The sequence below is a fragment of the Zootoca vivipara genome, chromosome 17, assembly GCF_963506605.1.
Source record: "Zootoca vivipara chromosome 17, rZooViv1.1, whole genome shotgun sequence".
Taxonomy (NCBI): domain Eukaryota; kingdom Metazoa; phylum Chordata; class Lepidosauria; order Squamata; family Lacertidae; genus Zootoca; species Zootoca vivipara.
In genome coordinates, this window is record NC_083292.1 from 14,901,276 (window position 1) to 14,927,383 (window position 26,108).

The 26,108-nt window shown below is 47.0% G+C and overlaps 1 protein-coding gene across 1 annotated transcript; it reads left to right on the forward strand.

Moving 5' to 3' along the window:
* The first annotated feature begins 1,953 nt into the window (after positions 1-1,953).
* Positions 1,954-25,462, forward strand: SLC2A11 (solute carrier family 2 member 11). The gene is made up of 12 exons (XM_035098534.2): positions 1,954-2,238; positions 6,750-6,848; positions 8,128-8,288; positions 10,360-10,484; positions 11,662-11,791; positions 12,922-13,070; positions 13,677-13,864; positions 14,507-14,617; positions 16,452-16,553; positions 18,546-18,621; positions 19,179-19,306; positions 21,048-25,462. Exons 1-12 carry the CDS (start codon positions 2,068-2,070, stop codon positions 21,246-21,248), a joined length of 1,641 nt encoding a protein of 546 aa, XP_034954425.2. The 5' UTR covers positions 1,954-2,067; the 3' UTR covers positions 21,249-25,462.
* The last annotated feature ends 646 nt before the right edge of the window (positions 25,463-26,108 follow it).

Below are 26,108 nucleotides of genomic sequence, written 5' to 3' on the forward strand. Positions count from 1 at the left end.
ATAAAGCTTTTTTAGCCATCTCACCCCTTGCTTTTTCCTGTAAGACCAATTGCAGTCCTTAACAGTCGTCAACAGGTTTACCACTCCTATCAGCCAATCACCCATTCCCACCACCCTTCTGAGTAATACCCCTCCCCACCCTCTCACTATATATGAGGGTCTGGTGACTTCTGTTTCAGTGTATCTGAAGAAGTGTGCGTGCACACGAAAGCTCATTGACAAACTTAGTTGGTTTCTAAGGTGCTATTGGAAGGATTTTTTAAAATTTTGTTTGGACTATGGCAGACCAACACGGCTACCTACCTGTAACTAGAGCCTCAGTGGTAGGAAATCATTCCAGGTTCACCCAGCCCAGGAGTGTGTGTGTGTATCTGTGTGTGTATCTGTGTGTGTGAGTGATCTTTATGAGAGAGATGCTCAGTCTCCAACACTCAGGCCCAGCCCATCTGCTTCGGAAGGCAGTGTCTGCTCCTCCTCCAGGCCAGAGTGGACCAGACCTCTCTTTTACACTTCACGTGTTTAATGGTGTGCAACAGACAGCGCAGGAAACAGACGTGTAAAATTCACAGGCTGGAAAGGTGCGAAGGTCAACAGGAGCGGGAGAAGTCACACCCCAGTGGCGATGCAGCTGGCTATCAGTGAGTGACTGGGAGGTTCTTGGTGTCCTGTGCAATGATCAGTCCCCGAATGAGAAGGGATGAATAAAGAAATACGGAGCAAGCATTGTAAATGAGCCGCTTCTTCGCTTCCCGGGGTAATGGGTGACTAAATAGCTGCATTCCTGCCGCCAAAAGCCCAGGCCGACCCTGCAGGACTTTCCCTCCCAGCCCCAGTCGCCTCCTCCTCGGCCGGCTGGACTTCCAGCAGAATGAAGGCACTGCAGAAGATGGTACCGCTTGGCGCTTCTCACTTTCGCGATCCACTGATTTCTTCCAGCGATTCCTGGAGGGGGAATCCAACAAGAGATAAGATGGGGGGCTGGGGGCGCCTTCGTGGCGCGGGAAGCAAATGGGTTGTTTATCGAGGGGTTTTCTGGGTCCAGGAACACGGGGAGGTCCAAACGTCAGATATGAGGATGCCCCGGAGCTGCTTGGAGACAGGGAGGGTCTGAGGCTGAGCCGGTTGCCTGCAGGAGGCCGAGCAGAGAAGTGTGGCCCCCTCCGGCTTGGAGGTGCTGAGTAGCATAGAATATCAGAATTGTAGAGCTGGAACGGGCCACCAGGGTCACCTAGTTCAACCCCTTGCAATGCAGGAAACTTTTGCCCAACTGGGACTTGAACCCACGGCCCTGAGATGAAGAGCCTCATGCTCTACCCACTGAGCTATCCCAACTGTCAAGTATCGCAGTAGTCGATGTAGTTTGGCAGATCCCCGTCTTCCAAAAAAAAGCAGAGATCTGTGCAGCACCCCACCACAATCAAAATGCAATTGTCTTGCTGCTGACAAAGGAAGCTGCCTTAGACTGACTCATAATGCCATGGTCTATCTAGCGCGGTATTGTCTACACAGGCCGGCAGCAGCACTAGCTCTCCACGGGAGATGCTGCCTGTGGGGGCCTTCTGCATGCAGAGCAAATGCTCTGTTGCTGAGCTTCGGCAGTTCCTTTTAGGACCCCTCCCCCAAAAGCCAGAGCTGCCAAATGGGGGCTGTCGCACTTCTGGGGCTGGGGTGGCCTGGCTTGGGGGTGGGGGGAGGTGGCTTCAGGAAAAGGCACCTGGGGAGCGATCCTCAGTCGCAGAAGGACCGAGTGGCCGACCCAGCCCTCCCCACACGGCCACACGACCCTCTCGGTCGGATTCAGAGGAAAAGGTGCTGGGTGACCCAAAAGATGCTGTAGTGGGTGGGACCAGGCTACAGGCCATCCGGCCACACCGTCCCCCGCGAAGGGATCCCGGCTCCCACTAGGCTAGCCCCGCTGGCCTCTCTCCCAGAGGCACTCTGTTACATGCTCAGAGCATAGCTGTCAAATGCTCCCTTTTTTTAAGGGAAATTCCCTTATGCTGAATAGGCTTCCTCGCGAGAAAAGGGAAAGCTTGACAGCTATGGCTCAGAGTCGCCCGTTGCGCAATGAGCCTCCGGGCTCAGCTCCAGCCAAGAAGCCCTGCCCAGAGCGGAGTCCCCGCCCACCCTCCTCCTAGCCGGCCGGCACCTGCCGGGAGAGCCGAGGAGGGAAGCCGAGCCGGGTCGAGCAGGATGCCAGACGGAGCCCCGCAGCCTCAGCAGCCACCGCGCCGCCAGGTGAGGCCCCGCCCCGCTCGCACACCTGGCCAGGACCGCTCGGGGGCGGGGCGGGTGCTCCTGCGGGGGCTGCGTCACGCTTCCGGGGCTCCTGTGCGGGGGAGGCGACAGCGAGCAACCCCCGGCGATCGGATATTTCCAAGGGTCCTTCCTCCCGACCCTCTCGCCTCCTGCCCAGACCGGCAGCCCATCTCTCCAGGGACAGGTCCCCTGCGGCGGGGAGGGAGCCTTTGGCTCGCTGGGTGGCCCCGCCAGCCGCACGGCCCGGGAGGTGACCGGAGAGTCCGGCACAGCGTGCCCGGCCGAGTGGCAGCGACAGGTGAAGCGGAGACTCTTCCGACTCTAACCGGCATGCCTGCAGTCTTTCCGTCTCTAACCGGCATGCCTGCAGCTCTGGCTCCGGGGACAAGCGGGGGGGGGGTTTCCTTCCATGCTTTTTGCCCTGCCCAGCCAGGCTGGCTGGAGCTACCGGCCGCTCAACAAATTAAATTTGGAAACATGCCCAAATGCAGGAATCTGTAAACAAATATAATTGCAGAATATCATGAATCGCAGAAGATTATAAAGATTAAATATTTTTATCTTCCACTTAGAAAAGCTGTTATCCACCAATATTGTTGTTGTATCTGCTTTTTTTTTCTAAATTCAATTAATGTATAATTTTTCCCTTCTATCTGGACCATCTCTTTAACTAATCACTCCAGGAAGCGTCTGCATCAAGACTTAACTTCCAAATTTTGCTCAGCACTCTTTTCTAATTACTGGCACGTTTGTTTTTTCCATTTTTGGGCCAATTAACATATTGGCAATAACTATTAAATTCTGTATGAATTCCTTATTCTTGATTTGTTTCAATAAAACCAAATGTTCCAATAAAACTCTTAAAAAGCGTATTGGCAGGATTGCTGGAATAACCTGCAGTTTTATATATTCAAAGTAGATGAATAAATGAGCAAATTAAGTTAATTTGGATATGTAGAAGATATTAAAAATAAATTTAAGGAACCGAAGAAAGAGGGGGAAGAAAGTCAAGATTTGAAATGTTAAGATGATTGTAAAACTAGTGAAATGTATAATAAACCTGAAAAGGATAAATAAAATAATGATTTAAAAACTCTTTTTAAAGAGTTACCAATGAAATTGTTAATCTTATTGCCAGCCACCGCTTTGCGTTTATCAAAGCAAGGTTCAATACCTTTCCCTCCAAGGGCCGAGTCTCAGTATTATGTTCCTGTAACAACCAGTCGATAGAATCCCACCAGCACATAGTTTTTACTTGCCCCCTGTATAGTGCTGTCAGGAGAAATCTACTGAGTCCATTAATCCAAAAATTCTCTGGACTTCCAGCAGAGACTCTCCTCGCCCTATTACTGCAAGACACTGATTCTTTTGTAACCTTGCAAGTGGCAAGATTTCTAACTGCTGTTCTGTCCTATAAGAGGCGAAATGGACTGTTATATGAATCCTGAAATCTTTTATCACATGGCTTCTTTTATTCTTATATTACCTGAAGTACTATATTTTCAACCTTATATTTATTTGTATTGATTGTATCTCTTTTTTTACTGACTGTAAAGCAAGCATGTCTTGTTGTACGGTATTTATTTTATGCTGTGTGAGCTTATAGCTGTAATAAATCTGATCTGATCTGAAATTGTTAATCTCTTTTCCCAAAATCTTTAATTTAATGGGTGTATGCCTTTCGTTACCCACAACTCCCAACATTTACTATCTCATATGGTATACATTTTATTCAGTCTCTGTGATGTCTCATGTCCCAATGGTAAAAGCAGTTTAGAACGATTTTATCTTATGTTTATGCTGAGGAATTGCAATGGTCCCAAATTAAAGATTCCCTGCCCAACTTTTGTTCCATTTCTCTCAAAAATTTGTACCGTGTTGTAGATTTAAGGTACATAATCTTGGGATAGAAGAAAACACTTTTAAAAAATGTAAAAAAAAAACAACAACCAGCCTGCTGGATATCACAAGCCAATGGGGACTCATCTAGTCCAGCATCCTATTCTTGGGGGGGGGGGGGGCAATCCAGATTCCTGTGGGAAGCCAACTGTTACAAGCAGGACCTGAGCTCAACTCTGCCCATCTGTAATTCCCAGCAAGCATTTACTGCTCTGACCATGAAGGCAGAGTTGAGCTATTATGACTAGTAGCCACCGCTAGCCCTCGCACAGATTTGCCTAATTCTCTTTTAAAGCCATGTAAGGTTTGTGGCAGTCACTGCATCCTTTGGGAGCAAGTTCCACAGTCTATAGACTGCATGAAGAAGGTCTTTCTTTTACTGTATTTGTCCTGAAACGTCCAACATTGAGCTTCGTTGGATGTTTCAGAGTTCTTTCTCCAAGAGAAGGAGAAAGACCTCTCTCTCTCTCTCTCTCTCTCTCTCACATTATTTTATTAGATTTTCTGTTTTACAGTTTAGAATGATCATTTTACATCCTTAAAATATCAATGACTTTTCTTCTCTTTCCATGGTTCATTTTGCATATCATAAATCCCTGCATATTTTATATAAACTAAACCATTCAGTATTCCATTATTAAAGGGCCCCTGACCATCAGGTCCAGTCGTGTCCAACTCTGGGGTTGCGGCGCTCATCTGGCTCTATAGGCCAAGGGAGCCGGCGTTTGTCCGCAGACAGCTTCCGTGTCATGTGGCCAGCATGACAAAGCTGCTTCTGGCGAACCACAGCAGCGCACAGAAACACCGTTTACCTTCCCGTCGGACCGGTCCCTATTTATCTACTTGCACTTTGATGTGCTTTCGAACTGCTAGGTGGGCAGGAGCTGGGACCGAGCAACGGGAGCTCACCCCGTTGCAGGGATTCGAACCGCCGACCTTCTGATCAGCAAGCCCTAGGCTCTGTGGTTTAACCCACAGCGCCACCTGGGTCCATTATTACATCCATCAAAACTTATTTACACTATTGAATTGATCTTAATGCTGCCAAGTGTACGTTTTCAAGTGTAGACAATCCCCCCCATATATTCAATAAACATTTTCCAGTCTTCTCTAAATGTATGTTCTTCTTGTTCTCTTATTCTGTATGTTAAGTCTGCAAGTTGTCCCTATTTTGTCAACTTGTCATTCTTCTTTGGTTGGGACTTCGCTCATTTTCCATTTTGGGGCTAACAAAACATGGGCCACAGTAGGAGAAAGACTTTTCTCTATCTCAGGGGTTGGCAAGGTTTACCTCGCCTGGGCCAGTTCACTCCAGTGGAGATCCCTCTGTGGGAGGATTGTCAGCGAGTGCGAATGCGCGTGCAATTTCCGGCTTCTGCGCAGACATAATTTCCGGTGCAGACACGATTTTCAGCGCCGCAGAAGCGAGTCCCCGCGCCACGCTGTGGCAGTTTAGCGCAGCGCGAGGGGACTCACCGAGAGAGTAGTTCGGTTCAGGGGCGGCTCGTGGGCCGGTTAAACGACCCCCGTGGGCCGCAGGTTGCCTACCCCTGCTCTATCTGCTTTCTCCGTGTCAGGCATAATTTTAAATTCCTATCATGTCGCCTCTTACTTTTCTCTGAACTGAAAAGCCACAAACGTTGCAACCCTTTTCACAGGGTAGTTGCTCCAGCGCCTTGATCATTCTGGTCAACCTTTTCCTACTCCACAATATCTGTGGCTAAAAGGCCCTTTGGGTCCCTTCCAAATCTACAGTTCTATGATTCTATGACACAGTATCCCAAACACAGTCATATTTGTTCTTCAAATGCCATTCGTGTGCCTTCCATTGTTATCATGGGCGTAGCCAGGATTTATGTTGGGGAGGGGGGCAGAATACCCACCCATCCTTTGTTTGGCTCTCTCTAGCAGATTCGGAATGAAATCTCTCAGCGACAGAAAGTTACTTTCTTTTGACCCCAAGTGCTCAGAAAAATCTTTCTACAGTTTCTACTTTTAGTTAAGTATTTTTATTACTTTACTTGATTTGGGGAGTCGGGGTGTACGGCTACGCCCCTGATTGTTATTCCTTCTCATGTTTTCTTCTCTCTGACTTTTTGCCTGTCGTTGGGTTGGATCCATTTCAAAAACTTCACTCAGGGTGATTATAAAGTATAATCATGTTCTTATCCTACCCGATTTGCCACTTGACCAACAATCTTAAATTCCTCATTAAAAATAAAGGATTAAAGGAAAAATCTGCCCTTGGTATTATATTCTTTCAATCACCCCAGACCAGTTCAGTGCGTTTGCCTTGCTGTCGATCAATTTCCTTTGTATTCTTTTGTACCTTGGAAGTAATTATTGCCAGTGGAGTCTTAGCACAACCATGTTCTAAGATGAACCACTGTGTTGCATAGGTGACTTTCAGTGACCAGGAACCTACCGTGAAATGTACAGTATTGTTTTATAAATCATTGCTATATTAGGAAATTTATATTATTCTATTTGATGCTCCTCAGTTGTGTGTTGCATGCAGAATGTTACTGGTTGAAAACCAAAGAAAGAAAGAAACGTCCTTATTCTCTGAATGTTTCTGGGTCTTCCCTCAGCTTCAAGGCCGGGTCTTGATCCTGACGGTCTGTGCTGCTGGAATTGGGGGCACATTCCAATATGGATACAACCTCACCATCATCAATGCCCCAACCACAGTAAGTCCTTATTACCTGACAACACTTACCCCAGTTTCCCCGACTGTTAGCAGAGACCAGGCCATCTCTGTTCAGAGGGTCCTAAGGTCGTCACGTCAGTCAATGAAGTATTTTTGTTTCCTGGGGTTATATTTACAGTGGTACCTTGATTCTCAAACTTAATCCGTTCCAGAAATCCGCTCCAAAACCAAGCCGCACTTTCCCATAGAAAGCAATGCAAAATGGATTCATCCATTCCAGACTTTTAATAACAACACCTAAAGCAGCAATTTAGCATGCATTTTACTATCTAACGAGACCATTGATCCATAAAATGAAAAGCAATAATCAATGTATTGTACTATAAAATAAATAAGACAGCATTGTAGATGGTAAAAATTAAAACTAATTTTTTTTCTTACCTGCACTGATGATAGTCATTTTTTGGAAGGGGGGGCTCCTATCCATTTCCGCAGTCACTCAATCAATCAATCAATCAATCAGTAGCTGGACTGGGTTCCCCACAGTCACAAAAACAAATTAACCGAAAAAGCCTCAAAAACAAAAACGCAAAATAAGTAGCAAAAACAAAAGCGCCAAACTTAATCCATTCCGGAAGTCTGTTTGACTTCTGAAATGTTCAAAAACCAAGGCGCAGCTTCTGATTGGTGCAGGCGCCCTGGAAACAATAGCCAACAACCACATTGGACGTTCGGCTTCCGAAAAACATTTGAAAACCGGAACACTTACTTCCAGGTTTTCGGCGTTTGAGAACCAAGCCGTTTGAGAACCAAGGTACCACTGTACTTGCCCTGTGATCCTGTTAACTTGCCACGGCTTCATAGACTGAGACGGCTGGCCCCCTCTCTCAGTATTTTTTCTTTCAGGGTGCCGTCAACGGAAACACAGGACAGAAGCTGGACAGAGAGAGGGGTTTTTTCCTTAGGGGTGAATGTAATTTTTCGTGAAGGCTCCTTTGCTCTTGTGGGTTTTGCACACCTCCCCTCCTGAGTATTTTGCAGTGTGTTGGCCGGGTCTGCATCCTCACTTTCCTCGGGGCGGCATATGTGGCTTCCCCACCCTGGTTTTGCCATGGCGACAGCCCTACGAGGTAGACCAGGCTCAGCGAGAGCAACTGGTGCAAGGTGACCGTGAGTGGGGTTTGAACCTGGAGGTCCCTCCTCCCCGTCCAATACTCACCACATTAGGTCCTTGTAAAAATGATATGTCGCATGCAGCACCTGTAGAAAGACCGTAGTCTGTTTTCTCCCAACGTGACTTCAGCCTTTGCACATTGCAGTACATCCAGAGCTTCACAAATGAGACGTGGCTGGAGCGGACGGGCAGCCCTCTGGACGGGAAGGTGATCACCCTGATCTGGTCCTTTGTGGTCTCCATCTATCCTTTGGGGGGGCTCGTGGGAGCCCTCCTCGCGGGCCCCATGGCCATTAAGCTGGGAAGGTGAGGAGGCACCTTGTAGATTTCTGCTTCAGTGGGCTAAGACTCGCAACCGTTTTCAGCTGCTGATGTCCCATGGGAGACCTGGCCCTCTGTCAGTCTGTTGGTGGAGGGCAGGGCCGGATTTAGGTTTGATGAGGCCCTAAGCTACTGAAGATAATGGGGCCCTTCATATGTCCAGCTGTCCTTTGTCAACAACAAATTGTCACCTTTTTTGTGTTGAATATATGTTATATGGTAATTTATGGACCTAATGGGTATCTAAAGCCATTTGCACTTAACAAAATACATATTTTATCAAAGTAATTGTTGAACTGAAATACAATTAAGAATTTTGGAAATGTACATCCAGGTTTTGCTTTTTTCCTTTAAATTTTTGGGGGGCACCCAAGAGAGTGGAACCCTTGGCTATAGCTTGGTGGCACTGGTGGAGGGGTGGGGGTGGCTATTGCAGAACTCACGCAGCCTGTGTTTTAGACATTGAACTTTTTACTGCCAGCATCTCAGTGCCTCAATTTATCAGTTACATTTAATTAAACCAGTTACAACTTGATATGAAACTGAAACGAATCTTGTTCCAATCAACCTAACCTGATTCCAAGTGACCTGGGTTGTTGTTGTTGATTTTTTTTGTTGGGGGGGGAGCAGGGTGGATAAAAATCAATGATTTTTTAAAAAAAATCAAAAAAATCGGATTTTTTTTGCTTTAAATTGGATTTTTTTTATTTAAATTGGATTTTTTTAAATAAAATGCTTTTTGAGGAAAATATATTACCACCCAAAGGTTATTCCATCATGAAATAAAGATTAGTTTTTTAATTATGTAGAATAAGGTTGTATATGTTTAATTTGGGGGGTAAATAAATTCCATTGATCCATTCACAATGTCATGCTCTTCCAGAGGTTTTTTGTAAGATTATTGGGCAGTCTCTCTGCCTACAAGATATTATCACAGGTGCTTGGTTTACTTTTGCAGTTCTCAAAACTGAATTTGACTCAACAGAGATCACATGCCTCTTCTTCCCAGCAAAAATGTTCTAACATGAACAGAGTTGAGAAAAAGACCTTAATCCTATTGTTCTACAAACCTATGAATACAGAAGCAACCCCTTCAGTGCTAAGTTTCAAGAAGTTCAGTGAATAGAATAGAAACAATATTTTTCTGATTGTTTGGAGTGGACAGTATTTAAGTTTTTCATGTGTAGGCTGGGCTGACAGTCTAAGTTTCTTAAAATATATATGTTTTGTTTTTGTTTAGCCAAATTAGTTAACAAACATGGATGTTTGTTTAAGCAAATAACATATGCTGTAATGTTATTGTTTCAGTTGAATAAATCTATTTAAATTGTTATTATTAAGGTAATGATTATTTTTCTCCTTCCTAAGTATAACAGTAAAGTTGTCCAAATATGAATGATTAACCTATTAAACTGGGGATAAAAAACTAATATGAAAAGTTGTTATTCTAAAAATCTTCATCTACTTGCATATTAAAGTTATACCAGCAAGAATTAGTCTTTATGTAGAAAACTATGATTTAAATCAAGCCTTACTGACTCGTGATTTAAATCAGTTTGATTTAAATCAAATCCACCCTGGGGGGGGAGTATTGGCAAAGCCCAGGTGAGATATCTGGGTGCTGGTCCCAGTATAGCCCACTCACTGAGGCTGCCTCTGCTTGCTTTGGACGGTAGCTGTGGAGTTCACCCAAAGTCCAAGAACCATTCCCACCCTCATTATCTCCTCCTGCCAAGACTGACATTCATCTCCCTGGGAAGAGCTGGGCGTTCCAGTCAGCTTTTCCTCCTGCTGGGGGGGGGTGTGTGCATGTGGGTGCAGCTGGCTTTATGAGCAAGGGAAGGGCAGGGCCAGGAGCCGCTTCCCTGGGCCTTGGCAGTGATCCTGAAGGGAGAAGGGGCTGTTAGGGTTGGTCAAGGCAGGGGGCATCGGAACTCGGTGTTGACCAAGGAAAGTCACTGTGCCAAAACCGGCGCACGAAGGGGGAAGCACACAGGGGTGTGATGTGCATCCTCATTATGCCTGAGTCCTTTTATCCCTCTTTCTTTCTCCGAAGGAAGAAATCTTTGCTGCTGAACAACTTGTTTGTGGTCTTGGCTGCGGTGTTGGTGGGATTCAGCCAAATGGCCAGATCCTTTGAAATGATCTTGCTGAGCCGATTTCTTGCAGGAATCAATTCTGGTAGGTAAGGAGGAGCGGGTGAGTTTCAAGGTTCCCTGCAGGCCACACCACTGAAAATGGGGACTGTGTGCGAATCTGGCAAGCATCTAACCAACTGAAGGGTAATCAGGCAGCCCTTAAGTCTTCAGGCAAGGGATCCATGTCAGAAGATCCTTCTCGGCCGGTTCTTTGTCATCCCGAGAAACAGGGCCAACTGGGGTGCTGCGGGGTTCTGTCCTAGGCCTGGCGTTTTTCAACATCATAATAAATGACTTGGATTAAGGAATTGAGGGGATGCTTATCAAATTTGCAGATGGCGCCAAACTGGGAAGGGCAGCTCATGCCGCAGAAGACAGAATTGGGATTCGATATTACCTGAAAACAGATTGGAGAACTGGGCCAAAAGTAACAAAATTAATTTCAATAGGGACAAGTTCTACACTTAGCAAAGAATAACCAGAGACACAAATATAGGATGGGGGACAGCTGGCTACACAGCCGTGCACGATCTAGGGGTCTTAGTAGACCACCAGCTTAACGTGAGTCAACAGTGTGGTGCAGCAGGGGAAAAAGCAAATGCTATTCTAGGCTGCATCAACAGAAGTATAGTGTCCAGATCCAGGGAAGTAATAGTCCCGCTCTATTCTGCCTTGGTCAAACCACACGTGGAGTACCATGTCCCGTTCTGGATACCACCATTTAAGAAGGGTATTGACAAGTGGGAAGGTGTGTAGCCGAGGGGCTACCAAGATGATCAAGGGTCTGGAAACCAGACCTTATGAGGAACAGTTGAAGGAGTTGGTTATTGTTTAGCCTGGAGCAGAGACGACGGAAGGGGCATGATTAATTGGCTGAATGTAAGGAAAGCAAGCAGGGGGCTGGGAGGCAAGTGGCTCCCTCACCTTCGAACATTCCTAGAGCAATAAACAAAGTCGATAGTTTAGGGACACGAGAGGGGGAAACATTAGGACGAGATGCGAGGCTGGTGGGGAGGAGGAGATGACAGGCGAGTTTAGGCAAAGCTTAGAACTTGGAGAAAGTTACTGTTGTTTCTGCAGGTCATCTGAGCAATGTCATCTGAGCAAGTCCCAGCCAGTCTGTGGCCGGGGGGGGGGGGGCTGGGGGGCGAAGAACTATAGATTGGAGCACTGTCACATTCCTGAGCCTGAGATCCTTGTTTGTCTCTCCTCCTGGCCAGGTGTGGGCATGAACATCCAGCCCATGTACCTGGGAGAAAGCGCCCCAAAAGAGCTCCGTGGAGCCGTAGCCCTGACGTCTGCATCCTTCACGGCCCTGGGGTTGGTGATGGGACAGGTGGTTGGACTGAGGTGAGGCTTCAAGGGGCATCCTGGGGAAGCTGTTAGGGGGGCCGGGTACCATCCTCTTTCCACCCCCCTAAAAAAGAAGAAAGAAATCAGCAAGGCCACAGCAAACCTCTGCATCTCTTGCAGCAAAGGGTTTACTCCAAGCACAGCAATCCCGGCTACTTGGTCCCATAATGATCTGCAGCATCTTTGCCCAGAAAACTACTTGGATGCTGATGCCCTTCCTAGGGCACAGAGAAAGAAGCTGGGGAAGGGCTAGTATTAGGAATATAAGGGGCTGCTTTCTGCTGAGTCTGACCCTTGCTCCATCTAGCTCAGCATTGTCTCCACGGACTGGCAGCAGCTTTCCAGGGTTTCAGGCAGAGAGTCTCTCTCAAACCCTACCTGGACATGCCATTCGGGATGGATTTGGGGCCTTCTTCCTCTGAGCTGCAGCTCTTGCATTTTATTATTTCTTTGTATGGGGTTTTAATGTGTTCAGTTGCTTCTGGGCCACTGTTCTGTGTGCGAAAAGTGACAAACAGACATAAACAGAAAAAAGTAAATATGCACATTTGACTCGGCGAGGCCCAAACTGCCGGCTCAGAAAGGTTCTGCTCACACAATTCTGTATTTTTAATAAAAAAATTTCCTTCAGTAGCACTGGTGATAAGTTGTAATTCAGCAACTTCTCTTTCCAGTCTATTATTCCAGTAATTCAGAAGTTGCTGAATTACAACTTATCACCAAGCTCAAAACCATGGAGGGACCTGGTTTGAACAGAGATATCGGATTCTTATCTCATTATACATGATAAGCGATCTTCAGCCATCTCAACCCTTGCTTTTTCATGCAAAACCATTTGCAGTCGTTTTCGGTCATCAACAGCTATCAGTCAGTCAATCACCCACTTCCACCACCCTTCTGAGTGATCCCCCCTCCCCTCCCCATCCCCACCCCCTCCCCACCCCTTCTCTACATAAGTGCCTGGGGACTCCTATTTCACTGTACCTGAAGAAGTGTGCATGCACACGAAAGCTCATACCAAAATAAAAACTTAGTTGGTCTTTAAGGTGCTACTGAAGGAATTTTTTTATTTTACTTCGACCCAGACCAACACGGCTACCTACCTGTAACCTGTATTTTTAATGCAGAGAAATTTTAGGAGCAGAGGAAAACTGGCCTCTCCTCCTGGCCAGCAACGCAGTGCCTGCTCTAATCCAGCTGGTCTTGCTGCCCTGGGCCCCAGAAAGCCCCCGGTACCTATTGATCGACCGAGGAGATGAGGAATCTTGCATCTGTGGTGGGTGTGCTCAGTGCTTCTCATTGCTTCTTTAAAAAAAAAAAATACAGCTCAAGACAAAACTGCCTTCAGGTTCTCCTGTTGCGTCGAGTTCCTCGGTTGCTTCCATTCCAAAGGCTCTGGGTTCCAGTCTGGCCTGGTCTTGATCCAAAAGAGCAGGCTTCACCCTGCATAAATAATCACTACTCGTGTGTATGTTTAAGGCAAGGTTTCCCAAACTTGGGTCGCCATCTAATTTTGGACTACAACTCCCATCATCCATGACCTGCTAGCTAGGGATGATGGGAGTTGTAGTCCAAAAGCAGCTGGAGACCCAAGTCTGGGAAACCCTGGTTTAAGGGAAGATCCATAGGGGATGGTGCATGGTTCCTCTCGTAGGGGAAAGTACGGTAGATTCACAACAAGAGCACCTTGAGCGGTTTCCCGTACCCCTGCTATCGCATGCCGTTTGTGGGTTGCCTTCCTAATTTGCTTTCAAGCTCACTCCAAGCTCCAGGAGCTCAGAGTATGTTTGGAATCCCTAATAAAACTCTGAGCATCTCCTGGAGTTTGACCGCTCCATCTTCATGCTTGTAGCCCTGATGTTGCCTCTCTTGCTTCTTCCAGCTTTGCAGAAGCTGCGGGGCAGCGACGACCTGGGCGGGGAGATGAAGGAGCTGCTGGCCGAGCAGGCGGCCCTCCAAGGGATGACAGCCAAGGCCCCCTGGGAGCTCTTCAGGGATCCAGCCGTACGGTGGCAGCTCATCACCGTCATCTTCCTCACCAGCGCCATGCAGCTCTGTGGCAACGACTCCGTGAGTGGTTGGGGGCAGGGAGGAGAAGGTGGGGGGATCAGCTTGTGTATTGGCAGGGTTGGCGGCAGTGGCGTAGCATGGGGGGCTACAGAGGCGGTTGCCCCGGGTGCAAAATTGTTAGGGATGCAACATTTCAACCAGGAAGTGACCTCTCCAGACAATGGAACAACTCATCTCTGCAGCTGAGATCTCCTGGGCGAGGCAGACACCGGAATGTGCATGCATACTCCAACTGTTTTCCTCCACGTGGCCCCGGGCACTGGCAACCTACGCTATGCCACTGGTGTGTGGGGGGGTGCCAGTTCAGGTCTTCGGCTGGGGCCAGGCAGGAGCTACCCAAATGTGCCAGGCTCCAGAAGAAGAGAGAGACCCTTCTGGTGGGCTTGTCAAAGGCGTTATGAGCCAGGCTGGTCTCTGTGGGGATTTGGCTGTCCTTGACCAACACAGCACAGGTCTGGGGGTTGTGTAAGAACAGGAGGTGCTCTTTGGAGAGGTGCAAACTGTTCTTGCAAAAATATGCTCACCCATACCACCACCCGCTGTCCCTTCTTCCCCTCCTTCCTGCGTGTGTCTGCAGCGAAACCAGAGCCTTGCAGCTCTTCATTCATTCATCCTTCCTCCATCTCCGTTTGTGTTCCCCAGATGTACTCCTACGCCTCCAACGTTTTCCAAGAGGCCGGGATCCCTTACGACAAGATCCAGTACAGCATAATCGGCACGGGCAGCTGCGAGCTGATCACCGCCATGACTTGTGTGAGAATCTCTGCTGCCCTTCGGCAGCAACCCGCTTCCTTCTGCTGCGCCCCCCACCCGAAAAAAATACTGGGTTGTCCGATAGGCAGTGACGGAGAGCGCATGGACCTTTTGCTTTGTGAGGGGTGTGTGTGTCTCTGAGTGATGAAGTGGGGAGCCATTTCTGGGGGAGGTGGAGCTTCCGGACAGGGGTGGGAGTCTGCCTTCTCTCTCACGCCCAGCTCTGTTTGCCTCACCTCAAAATGGGTACTGTTGAGCTGGGAAATGTTCAGAAAAGGGCAGCCAGGGTGATGAAGGGGGTGGAGTGATAAAAGGTTGCAGCGCTTTTTAGAGACAAGGCTGAGAAGAGGGACATAAAGGAACTGCGTAAGTTTCACGTGGTATGGGGGGAATGGAAAGAGGGAGAGATACAGTAATGTGACTCTCTTGTGCATAGCTAGTTGTGAAACTCAGGGCAGACAAAGGTAAGAACTTTGACTCCATCCTGCTAGCAGAAAGCAGGGGTGCTCGTGGGGGGGTGCAGGGTCTGCCTTCAGAGCCATCAAATGGCCTGCCCTCCCTCCTTTTATTTCTTACAATGAAGAGTGTTAACCAGGATTTGAGTCTGAGCCTGGTCTGACTGCACTGGCTACCAATGAGTTTCCAGGCCCAATTCAAAGTGCTAGTTTTGACCTATAAAGCCTTAAACGGCTCAGGACCTCAATTCCTCAAGGACCACCTCTTTCCATATCAATCTACCCGGACCCTGAGATCATCTTCTGAGGCCCTCCTTTGTGTGCCGCCTCCTTGAGAGGTCCGGAGGGTGGCAACATGAGAACGGGCTTCTCTGCAGTGGCTCCCTGTCTGTGGAATACTCTCCCCAGGAGCGTTCGCCTGGCCCCTTCATTACATACCTTTAGGCGCCAAGCAAAAACGTTCCTTTTTAACCAGGCCTTTGGTTGATCTGTTTGACATCCTATACCCTTTTAAAATGTGGCTCTTTTCTGGGGAGGGGTGTTATTAGGTTGTTGTTTTTATTCTGATCATGTATGTTGTGATCTTTTAATAATAATAATAAATTTTTATTTATACCCCGCCCTCCCCAGTCAAAACCAGGCTCAGGGCGGCTAACACCAATAAAATTACAATAAGACATAAAAGAAAAGAAAACAATTAATTAAAATACAGGTTAAAATAAAATATTAAAATTTAAAATGCAGCCTCATTTTAAGTAGTCCATAAATCCAAACCATGAGGGAGGAAAACACAGGGGTCAGCCTGAATCCAACCCAGAGGCCAGGCGTAACAGCTCTGTCTTGCAGGCCCTGCGGAAAGATGACAAATCCCGCAGGGCCCTGGTCTCCTGTGAAAGAGCGTTCCACCAAGTTGGGGCCAATACCGAAAAGGCCCTGTCCCTAGTTGAGGACAATCTAGCCACCCTATGGCCCGGGATCTCCAGAATATTGTTGCTTGTGGACCTTAAGGTCCTCCGCGGGGCATACCAGGAGAGGCGGTCCCATAGGTACGAGGGTCCCAAGCTGCATAGGGCTTTAAAGGTCAAAACCAGCACCTTAAACCTGATCCTGTACTCCACCGGGAGCCAGTGCAGCTGGTGAAGCACTGGATGAATGTGATCCCACGGGCGGGACCCCGTAAGGAGCCTCGCCGCAGCATTCTGCACCCGCTGGAGTTTCTGTGAACCGCCCTGAGACCTCCTGGTACAGGGCGGTATATAAACTCAATAATACTACTAATAATAATTAGACCTGCCATGAGTCCAACTCCCTGTTGCTTTGGGGCAGGCTTGGCGTGAGAGTCCTCCTGGCTGAAACTTTCCTGTGTTGCTTTGCTCCAGAATCTGATCATTGAGCATGTCGGGCGAAGGAAGCTGGTGATGGGCGGATACAGTCTCATGTCTGTGTGGGCCATTGTCTTCATGGTGGCCCTGTCTCTGCAGGTAACTGAGCTCTTGAAGGAGGGGCAATGGGTTTTAATGGATAGGAGAGGATATTGTTGTTGTTTAGTCGTTTAGTCGTGTCCGACTCTTCGTGACCCCATGGACCATAGCACGCCAGGCACTCCTGTCTTGCACTGCCTCCCGTAGTTTGGTCAAACTCATGTTCGTAGCTTCGAGAACACTGTCCAACCATCTTGTCCTCTGTCGTCCCCTTCTCCTAGTGCCCTCAATCTTTCCGAACATCAGGGTCTTTTCCAAGGATTCTTCTCTTCTCATGAGGTGGCCAAAGTATTGGAGCCTCAGCTTCACGATCTGTCCTTCCAGGGAGCACTCAGGGCTGATTTCCTTAAGAATGGATAGGTTTGATCTTCTAGCAGTCCATGGGACTCTCAAGAGTCTCCTCCAGCACCATAATTCAAAAGCATCAATTCTTCGGCGATCAGCCTTCTTTATGGTCCAGCTCTCACTTCCATACATCACTACTGGGAAAACCATAGCTTTAACTATACGGACCTTTGTCGGCAAGGTGATGTCTCTGCTTTTTAAGATGCTGTCTAGGTTTGTCATTGCTTTTCTCCCAAGAAGCAGGCGTCTTTTAATTTCGTGACTGCTGTCACCATCTGCAGTGATCAAGGAGCCCAAGAAGGTGAAATCTCTCACTGCCTCCATTTCTTCCCCTTCTATTTGCCAGGAGGTGATGGGACCAGTGGCCATGATCTTGGTTTTTGTGATGTTGAGCTTCAGACCATATTTTGCGCTCTCCTCTTTCACCCTCATTAAAAGGTTCTTTAATTCCTCCTCGCTTTCTGCCATCAAGGTTGTGTCATCTGCATATCTGAGGTTGTTGATATTTCTTCCGGCAATCTTAATTCCGGCTTGGGATTCATCTAGTCCAGCCTTTCGCATGATGAATTCTGCATATAAGTTAAATAAGCAGGGAGACAATATACAACCTTGTCGTACTCCTTTCCCAATTTTGAACCAATCAGTTGTTCCATATCCAGTTCTAACTGTAGCTTCTTGTCCCACATAGAGATTTCTCAGGAGACAGATGAGGTGATCAGGCACTCCCATTTCTTTAAGAACTTGCCATAGTTTGCTGTGGTCGACGCAGTCAAAGGCTTTTGCATAGTCAATGAAGCAAAAGTAGACGTTTTTCTGGAACTCTCTAGCTTTCTCCATAATCCAGCGCATGTTTGCTATTTGGTCTCTGGTTCCTCTGCCCTTTCGAAATCCAGCTTGCACTTCTGGGAGTTCTCGGTCCACATACTGCCTAAGCCTGCCTTGTAGAATTTTAAGCATAACCTTGCTAGCGTGTGAAATGAGCGCAATTGTGCGGTAGTTGGAGCATTCTTTGGCACTGCCCTTCTTTGGAATTGGGATGTAGACTGATCTTCTCCAATCCTCTGGCCATTGCTGAGTTTTCAGAGGAGAGGATATATTAATCACAATTTATCCCTCTAAATAAAATGTTAATAATAAAAAGTTCCACACTTGGGAGAAAAATTGAAGTATGTCAGAATAGGCTGTGAAGTCTTCTTTTAATTACGCCCAGCTATGAAGCTAGCTGGCTCCCCCTTCTCATTTGCCCCGCTTAACAAAGAAATCAGACAACCGACTGTGGAAGTAAGCTTAAAATAGGATTTACTTACTCATAGTCTTGCACTGGTTCTCATACAGAAAAGCAGTAAAATTGTGCAGGTAAAATACTTACATTTACAGTAGAAACAGTCTCAGGCATGGCTGGTCAAAGAAAGAGAGGGTTGGAGAGAAACAGGAAATTACATAGCCCTCCCAGGAGAGGAGGGGAAATGACATCACACAGAACCCTCTCTACCAATTACGGTACATCTCTATGGTCTGAGTCTTCGCCTATCAGCAATACAGCTCTGTGGTTCTTTGCTTATGAACTAGCAAGAATATGCATTGTTAGATTTTGACTGCAATTTCCCACACAGTTTCCCCTTTGCCTTTGCCTCCTTGGACTTACAGGATCAATACAGCTGGATGCCTTACCTTAGCATGTCCTGCATCTTTGCCTACATCCTGAGCTTTGGAATTGGTCCAGGTGAGTCAGAACGGAGCGGACTCCCTCCCTGGAAAGCTGTGCTGTCCCTTGGAGCGCTCACATCCAACCTGAAACATGAGCAGGCACGTAACATGACGTGGGTGTTTTGTTTGGAAGCTTTGGCATCCATGAGGACTAGATGCTTGCCGATGGAGATTCTCACCTTGATGCCTAAAGCAATTGCTATGGAGACATTCCAAAGAGAAGGCGGGTGCAGCAGAAATCGAGCAGGTGATATTGGAGGAGCCTCATTTCCCTCCACTCTGTTCTGCTCAACACCCTCCCGGTGGAGATTTATTTCTTTAAAGCAGGCTTCCTCAAACTCGGCCCTCCACACGTTTTGAGACTACAATTCCCATCATCCCTGACCACTGGTCCTGCTAGCTAGGGATCATGGGAGTTGTAGGCCAAAAACATCTGGAGGGCTGAGTTTGAGGAAGCCTGGTTTAAAGCCTCTTGCCATTAACACACCCGCACAATCTGGATAGGTGTTAGTGTCCTGGGGTTGCATTTTGACCCAGAGAGAAAGTGATGAAAAATATGTTTGATTTGCCTAGCTGGCGTGACGGTGATTATGCCCATGGAGATTTTCGACCAGGTATCTCGCCCGGCTGCCTGCATGATCTGTGGTGCTCTGCTGTGGGCCAACTTGTTCCTGGTGGGCATGGTGTTTCCTTTCCTTGTGGTAAGTGAACTCTGTCCGTCCGACTGTCATGCTGGGTTGAACCATGGGTCAATGCTGTTGGGGCAGGATAGGAAGTGGGAGAGACCCATTTGAAGCCACCACTCCTCTTTTCTGTCCAATTTCGATTTGCATTACAATCCTACTAAGCGGATTTGACAGCCTCCTCCTCCATGAATTTGTCGAAACCGGTTTTTTAATATGCCTATAAATATAATTTTCTGTTTTTACAATTTAAACATCCTTAAAATATCAATGACTTCCCTTCTCTTTCCATGGTTCATTTTGCATACCATAAATCCCTGCATATTTTACAAAAACTAAACCATTCAGTATGCATCCATCAAAACCTATTTATAATTTCATCTTTATGCTGCCAACGTTTTAAAGTGTACACAGTTTCTATATGTTAAGTCTGCAAGCTGCGCATATTCTGTCAGTTTAAGTTGCCATTCTTCTTTGGTTGGGACCTGGCTCATTTTCCGTTTTGGGGCTAACAAAACACGGGCCGCAGTAGTGGCACACATAAATAACCTTTTTTGACACCTGGGAATTTCAGTCTGAATTATCCCCAACAAAAAGGACTGTCTAACTCAGGCATCCCCAACCTTCGGCCCTCCAGATGTTTTGGATTACAATTCCCATCATCCCTGACCACTGGTCCTGTTAGCTAGGGATCATGGGAGTTGTAGGCCAAAACATCTGGAGGGCCGCAGGTTGGGGGTACATGGTCTAAACCTAATCCTCTTTTGAAGCAGTCTAAGTTGGTGGCCGGGACGTGGGTGGCGCTGTGGGTTAAACCACAGAGCCTAGGGCTTGCCGATCAGAAGGTCTGCGGTTCGAATCCCCGCGACAGGGTGAGCTCCCGTTGCTCGGTCCCAGCTCCTGCCAACCTAGCAGTTCGAAAGCATGCCAAAGTGCAAGTAGATAAATAGGTACCACTACAGCGGGAAGGTAAACGGCATTTCCGTGTGCTGCTCTGGTTCGCCAGAAGCGGCTTTGTCATGCTGGCTACATGACCTGGAAGCTGTACACCGGCTCCCTCGGCCAATACAGTGGTACCTTGGTTTATGAACACAATTGGTTCCAGAAGTCTGTTCATAAACTGAAGCATTCATAAACTGAAGCGAACTTTCCCATTGAAAGTAATGGAAAGTGAATTAATCCGTTCCAGACGGTCCGCGGAGTAAGCGTTCATAAACTGAAGCAAACTTTCCCATTGAAAGTAATGGAAAGTGGATTAATCCGTTCCAGACGGGTCCGCGGAGTACTTAAACTGAAGCGTTCATAAACTGAAGCATGGGTGTAATTGGTTCCGGAAGTCTGTTCATAAACTGAAGCGTTCATAAACTGAAGCAAACTTTCCCATTGAAAGTAATGGAAAATGAATTAATCCGTTCCAGATGGGTCCGCGGCGTTCATAAACCGAAAATTCATAAACCGAGGTGTTCATAAACCGAGGTTCCACTGTAATGCGAGATGAGCGCCGCAACCCCAGAGTCGGTCACGACTGGACCTAATGGTCAGGGGTCCCTTTACCTCTAAGTTGGTGGCCATCAGGACCCCAAAAGCGAATCCTTAAGCAGCTATCCTTGCTTTGGTGGGAGCAGCTACTTTGGGTGGGAGGGAGCCCCAGAGCAATGTGAGGAGCACCAGAGGGGACTGTTCAGAAAAGTTTGAGTACGGGGCTCGCTCTGTGTGCATCACGGACAAACTGAAGGCCTGTTCTTCTCTCTCCCCTCAGGAAGGCCTTGGCCATTACTGCTACGTCCCCTTCTTCATCGTCTGCGTCTCTGCTGCCCTCTATGTCGCTTTCTTCCTCCCCGAGACAAAAGGGAAATCCTTTCTGGAAATCTCGGCGGAATTCAACAAGCGGAACTTCAAAGTGCAGACTCATGAGGAGTCCAGGAGACTTTCCGAGGAAACAAAGTCCACCATGTTGTAGCCCCCAAAGGATGGAGGAGAACGACAGGGACACAGGGAGGGAAAGTTGGCTTTGTGCCACCAGGCAGATCTATCCCTACACACACACACACACACACACACACACACACACACACACACACACACTCCAAATTCCCAGTACGGGGTAAAAGGCAGCTTAGAGTGGGGGGTGATTGGCATGGAACCTTTCCTCTGTTTCTCAAACACTGATTTGTGCGTAAAAGGTCCTGTATGGAAATGTCCGCTCCCAAGATTTTTAGTGGGTTTTCAGTTTTAGAACGGCTTTTTACATTGTATAAGAAATAATGCCCGGAGTCCGGAATTTGAACCCTAAAATGTCGTTTCTGACCATCAGCTGCCAGGCTTGGTCAGTTAGGGGGAGCAATGCACTATTCCAGGGTGTTGCTTTGGGGACCATTTTCTAAACGTGAAATTGATTCACGAGGAAGGAAAACCCACCTGCGCTTTAATCGATGCCCAAATGTGTTGATAACCGAATGTATTGAGAAGTTTTGTTTAGGAGAAACCTACAACCCGCCCACACACACCCCGACCTATGAATGGGTTGCCTTTTTAACATGGGTTAACATGGTTGGGGCATCTTTTTTTTGATGGAAAGTGTGTTAAAATATAGAAACTATTCCACAATCCCTGATAGAGATCCTTCTGAGAAAAGTCCTGGCTACTTCACTCAGAGTTTAAAAAGTGAATTAATACGGAACCTTGAAAGAACTTCCACCGTGCGCTGGATTATTTTTTAAGCGATCGTGGCAGATTTCCCTCCTTTGAGTTTGCTTGAGCTACTTTGCCAGTGCCCCCCACCCCACCCCCGAGCTTTGCCAAGGGACTGGGGGGGGGGAGCTACTTTATTTTCTCTTTCTAGAAATTTCCCTGTTGTGCCCTGATAGATGTTACATGGGCTGGATCCTCCTGCTGGTTGGACAGGCCTATCTTGCTTTAACTGCGTCCTCAAGTTCTCTGAGCGGTAGCCGTGCCTGTAGTGCTCCCATGTGGCCACTTAGAATAATTTCTCCTCCTCAATTCACTCAGAGCAGTAACTACCTCAAATAACTCTTGCTTGTGCCTCCTCTGCCTTCAGATTTCCTTTCCTTTCATTGCTAGATTTGTTGGGTTTTTATATACGAGCCACCCAACCTTTTCTCTGTTTTATGGTACAAAACGACCTTTGATGATTCCTCGACTTTTGATTTTGATGTCAGTCCCACAATTGCACTGAGCTCCAGTTGGAGAACAGCCTTTACCAAAGGTGCCATGGGCTTTGAAGAGACTCGATCTCAGGACGCAAGGGAGAAACGTGCTAAGAGGAAGGCACGCTTGGCAAATCCACACCGTGATCAACTCCCGCCCGGGAACCAATGTCCCCACTGTGGAAGGACGTGTGGATCCAGAATTGGCCTCCACAGTCACTTACGGACCCATTGTTAAAACTGTGTTTATGGAAGACAATCTTATTACTCGGATACGAGTGATCGCCAAAGACAGAAAGAGAGAACCAGAAGAACCTTGATGTACACATTTTTTGCAAAGCCATTTTATCTTATTATACAGGTGAAACTGGGAAAATTGGAATATCGTCGAAAAGTGCATTTATTTCAGTAGTGCAACTTATTTTTTATTTTTATTTTAATTTCTACAAATGCTTGCTTTTGGACATTCCACAGTAATAAAACATTTACTATAATACAAAAATAAGCATTGCTATTAAATTTCATTAATTACATTCCATTTATAATTGACTCGCCTAGTAACAAATAATTACAATGACAACAAATAAAGGCTTGACACATCTTGCTTTGCATGTCATGCATCTCTCTCATATACTGGTTTCACCTTTTAAGTTGCATTACTGAAATAAATGCGCTTTTCGATGATATTCTAATTTCCCGAGTTTCACCTGTATCTCTGTAGCTGTTAGTTTTCTTGACGATGTGCTTTAAAGACTGGCGGACTGAGCGGAGATGTTCCTCTTTTAGCTGCCATGACGGTGACAACATGATCTCTTTCTTTCTCCAGCTTCTTCTCGGGGTAGTCATGCGACCAGTGTTTCTTCTCCCCCCCCCCTTTGGCTCTCACTCTTTTACTGCTCCTTCTGCTGTTTCCCAGCAGGTGTTAAAATCTTGTCCCGCCTTTCAAAGGCTGCAGCATTTTCATTCGACAAGTCCCATGTCAGGACAATCCTATACCCTGTTTCTCCAAAAATGTAAGACGTAGCCATAAAATAAGCCATAGCAGGATTTTTAAGTATTCAATGAATATAAGCCATACCCTGAAAATAAGACATAGTGATAGGCACAGCAGCAATGCCGGCCGTGGCAGGAGGAGGAAAAAAATAAGACATCACCTGAAAATAAGCCATAGGGTGGTTTTTTGAGGAAAAATAAATATAAGACTGTGTCTTATTTTCGGAGAAACATGGTAGCTAGAATCACAGAATGGTAGGAGTTGCAAGAGATCACAGCAGTCATTCAGTCCAACCCCCCTGCAATGCAAGAATCTCAGCTAAAGCATCCATGGCAGATGGTCATCCAACCTCTGCTTAAAAACCTCCAAGGAAGGAGAGTCCACCACCTCTCGTGGAAGTCTGTTCCACTGCCCAACAGCTCTTACAGTCAGAAAGTTTTTCCAAATGTTTACTCGGAATCTCCTTTCTTGCAACGTGAAGCCATTGGTTTGAGTCCTACCCTCCAGAGCAGGAGAAAACAGGCTTGTTCCCTCTTCCATGTGACAGCCCTTGAGATATTTGAAGATGGCTATCTTATATATATGCAGATCATATATATATGCAGATGGTGACAGCAGTCACGAAATTAAAAGACGCCTGCTTCTTGGGAGAAAAGCAATGACAAACCTAGACAGCATCTTAAAAAGCAGACACATCACCTTGCCGACAAAGGTCCATATAGTTAAAGCTATGGTTTTCCCAGTAGTGATGTATGGAAGTGAGAGCTGGACCATAAAGAAGGCTGATCGCCGAAGAATTGATGCTTTTGAATTATGGTGCTGGAGGAGACTCTTGAGAGTCCCATGGACTGCTAGAAGATCAAACCTATCCATTCTTAAGGAAATCAGCCCTGAGTGCTCCCTGGAAGGACAGATCGTGAAGCTGAGGCTCCAATACTTTGGCCACCTCATGAGAAGAGAAGAATCCTTGGAAAAGACCCTGATGTTGGGAAAGATGGAGGGCACTAGGAGAAGGGGACGACAGAGGACAAGATGGTTGGACAGTGTTCTCGAAGCTACGAACATGAGTTTGACCAAACTGTGGGAGGCAGTGCAAGACAGGAGTGCCTGGCGTGCTATGGTCCATGGGGTCACGAAGAGTCGGACACGACTAAACGACTAAACAACAACAACAAAATCATATCTCCTCTTAGTCTCGTCTTTTCCAGGCTCCAACATACCCAACTCCTTCAACCGTTCCTCATAAGGCTTGGTTTCCTTATGAGCTACTGACTGTACAATGCACATTATAGTCTGAAATGCCGGAACGGTCCCTATTCCCATTGGATCCCATTGGATTCAAGCATTACTGAGGTAGCTTCAGAGATCCTACCACAGTAAGGTACCCACCACCGTGCACCAGTAGGGCTGGAGGTGGGGAGAAACTCTGCTCCAAACAAGGCCAGGGGAGGGTGGGGGTGGTAATCATGGCTCCCTGCCTCAGAATTCTCTGAGAAAGTGCCTTGTGGGCCATGGAATCATAGAACTGTAAAGTTGGAAGGGACCACAAGGGTCGTCTGGTCCAACCCCCCTGTAATTCATGAATCTTTTGCCCAATGTGGGACTTGAACCCACAACCCTATGATAAAGAGTTTCATGCTCTGCTGACTGAGCTTGGACTGCTTTCATCGCCCCCCTCTCCTACTGATGTCTCCGATCCCGGATTTCAGGATCCAGGTGGGAGTGGGGTTTGTTGGAATGATGGGAGACAGCTATCTTTGCACACCAAGTGGAGGCTCATTGTCTTATCGAACGCCTTTTCCTGCCACAGGGCATCCTCGTCTGCATGTTTGCTGCATCCTTAGCAAGGCAGCTGCCTTTCCCAAACCTGCTCTGCTTACGGGGCCACGCCAAAGAAAAATCACAGAAGCAGCAATAAACACTGTAGAGATTAGAGCTTTTGCGAAACACAAACATGAAAAAGTGTTGGTTTCATTATGTGTGTGAAGGAAATAATGAAATCCTAGCAAGACAAGGGCATGAAATAATTTTATGGAAAAAATATATAAATAAAATTCTTTCTTTGGAATGAGCAACATGGACTGATGTATCTTCTGTGCCTGTGAAGATTTTAAGAAAATAGGAGAAAACCTTTTTTCTAATGCTGGTTAATGACAGTATATACAGTCGTACCTTGGTTTTTGAACAGCTTAGTTCTCGAACGTTTTGGCTCCCAAACGCCGCAAATCCAGAAGTGAGTGTTCTGGTTTGCGAACTATTTTTGGAAGCTGAACGTCCAACGGGGCTTCCGATTGGCTGCCAAACACAAGCCGTGCTTTGGTTTCCAAATGTTTTGGAAGTCGAACGGACTTCCAAAACGGATTCCGTTCGACTTCCAAGGTACAACTGTATACAGGAAGCATATAGGGGGTCAGTGGCTTGGTGTCCCATGTGGCCCCCCACATGCCAAAGGAGCATGGGATGGGGAGCCAGATGCTGTCGGACTCCTGATTTCCAGCAGCCAACAGAGAGGTTTCCTTGGGCTTTCGATGGATCCTGTTTTCCCATCTACCGATTCCTCTATTAATCTTGACCCCATATAAACTCCCACCTCTTCTTGGCATAGACAGTTGACATGTAATTGTTTAATTTAGCATTGCAGGCAGATGGAGGGAAGTCC

Bases quoted from the DNA above. Each gene is read 5' to 3' on its own strand.
- SLC2A11 (XM_035098534.2), top strand. From the start codon at position 2,068: ATGAGCCTCCGGGCTCAGCTCCAGCCAAGAAGCCCTGCCCAGAGCGGA. The intron at 13,071-13,676 runs GTGGGTGTGCTC...TGCTTCTTCCAG, and splicing joins TGAGGAATCTTGCATCTGTG to CTTTGCAGAAGCTGCGGGGC. The intron at 14,618-16,451 runs GTGAGAATCTCT...GCTTTGCTCCAG, and splicing joins TGATCACCGCCATGACTTGT to AATCTGATCATTGAGCATGT.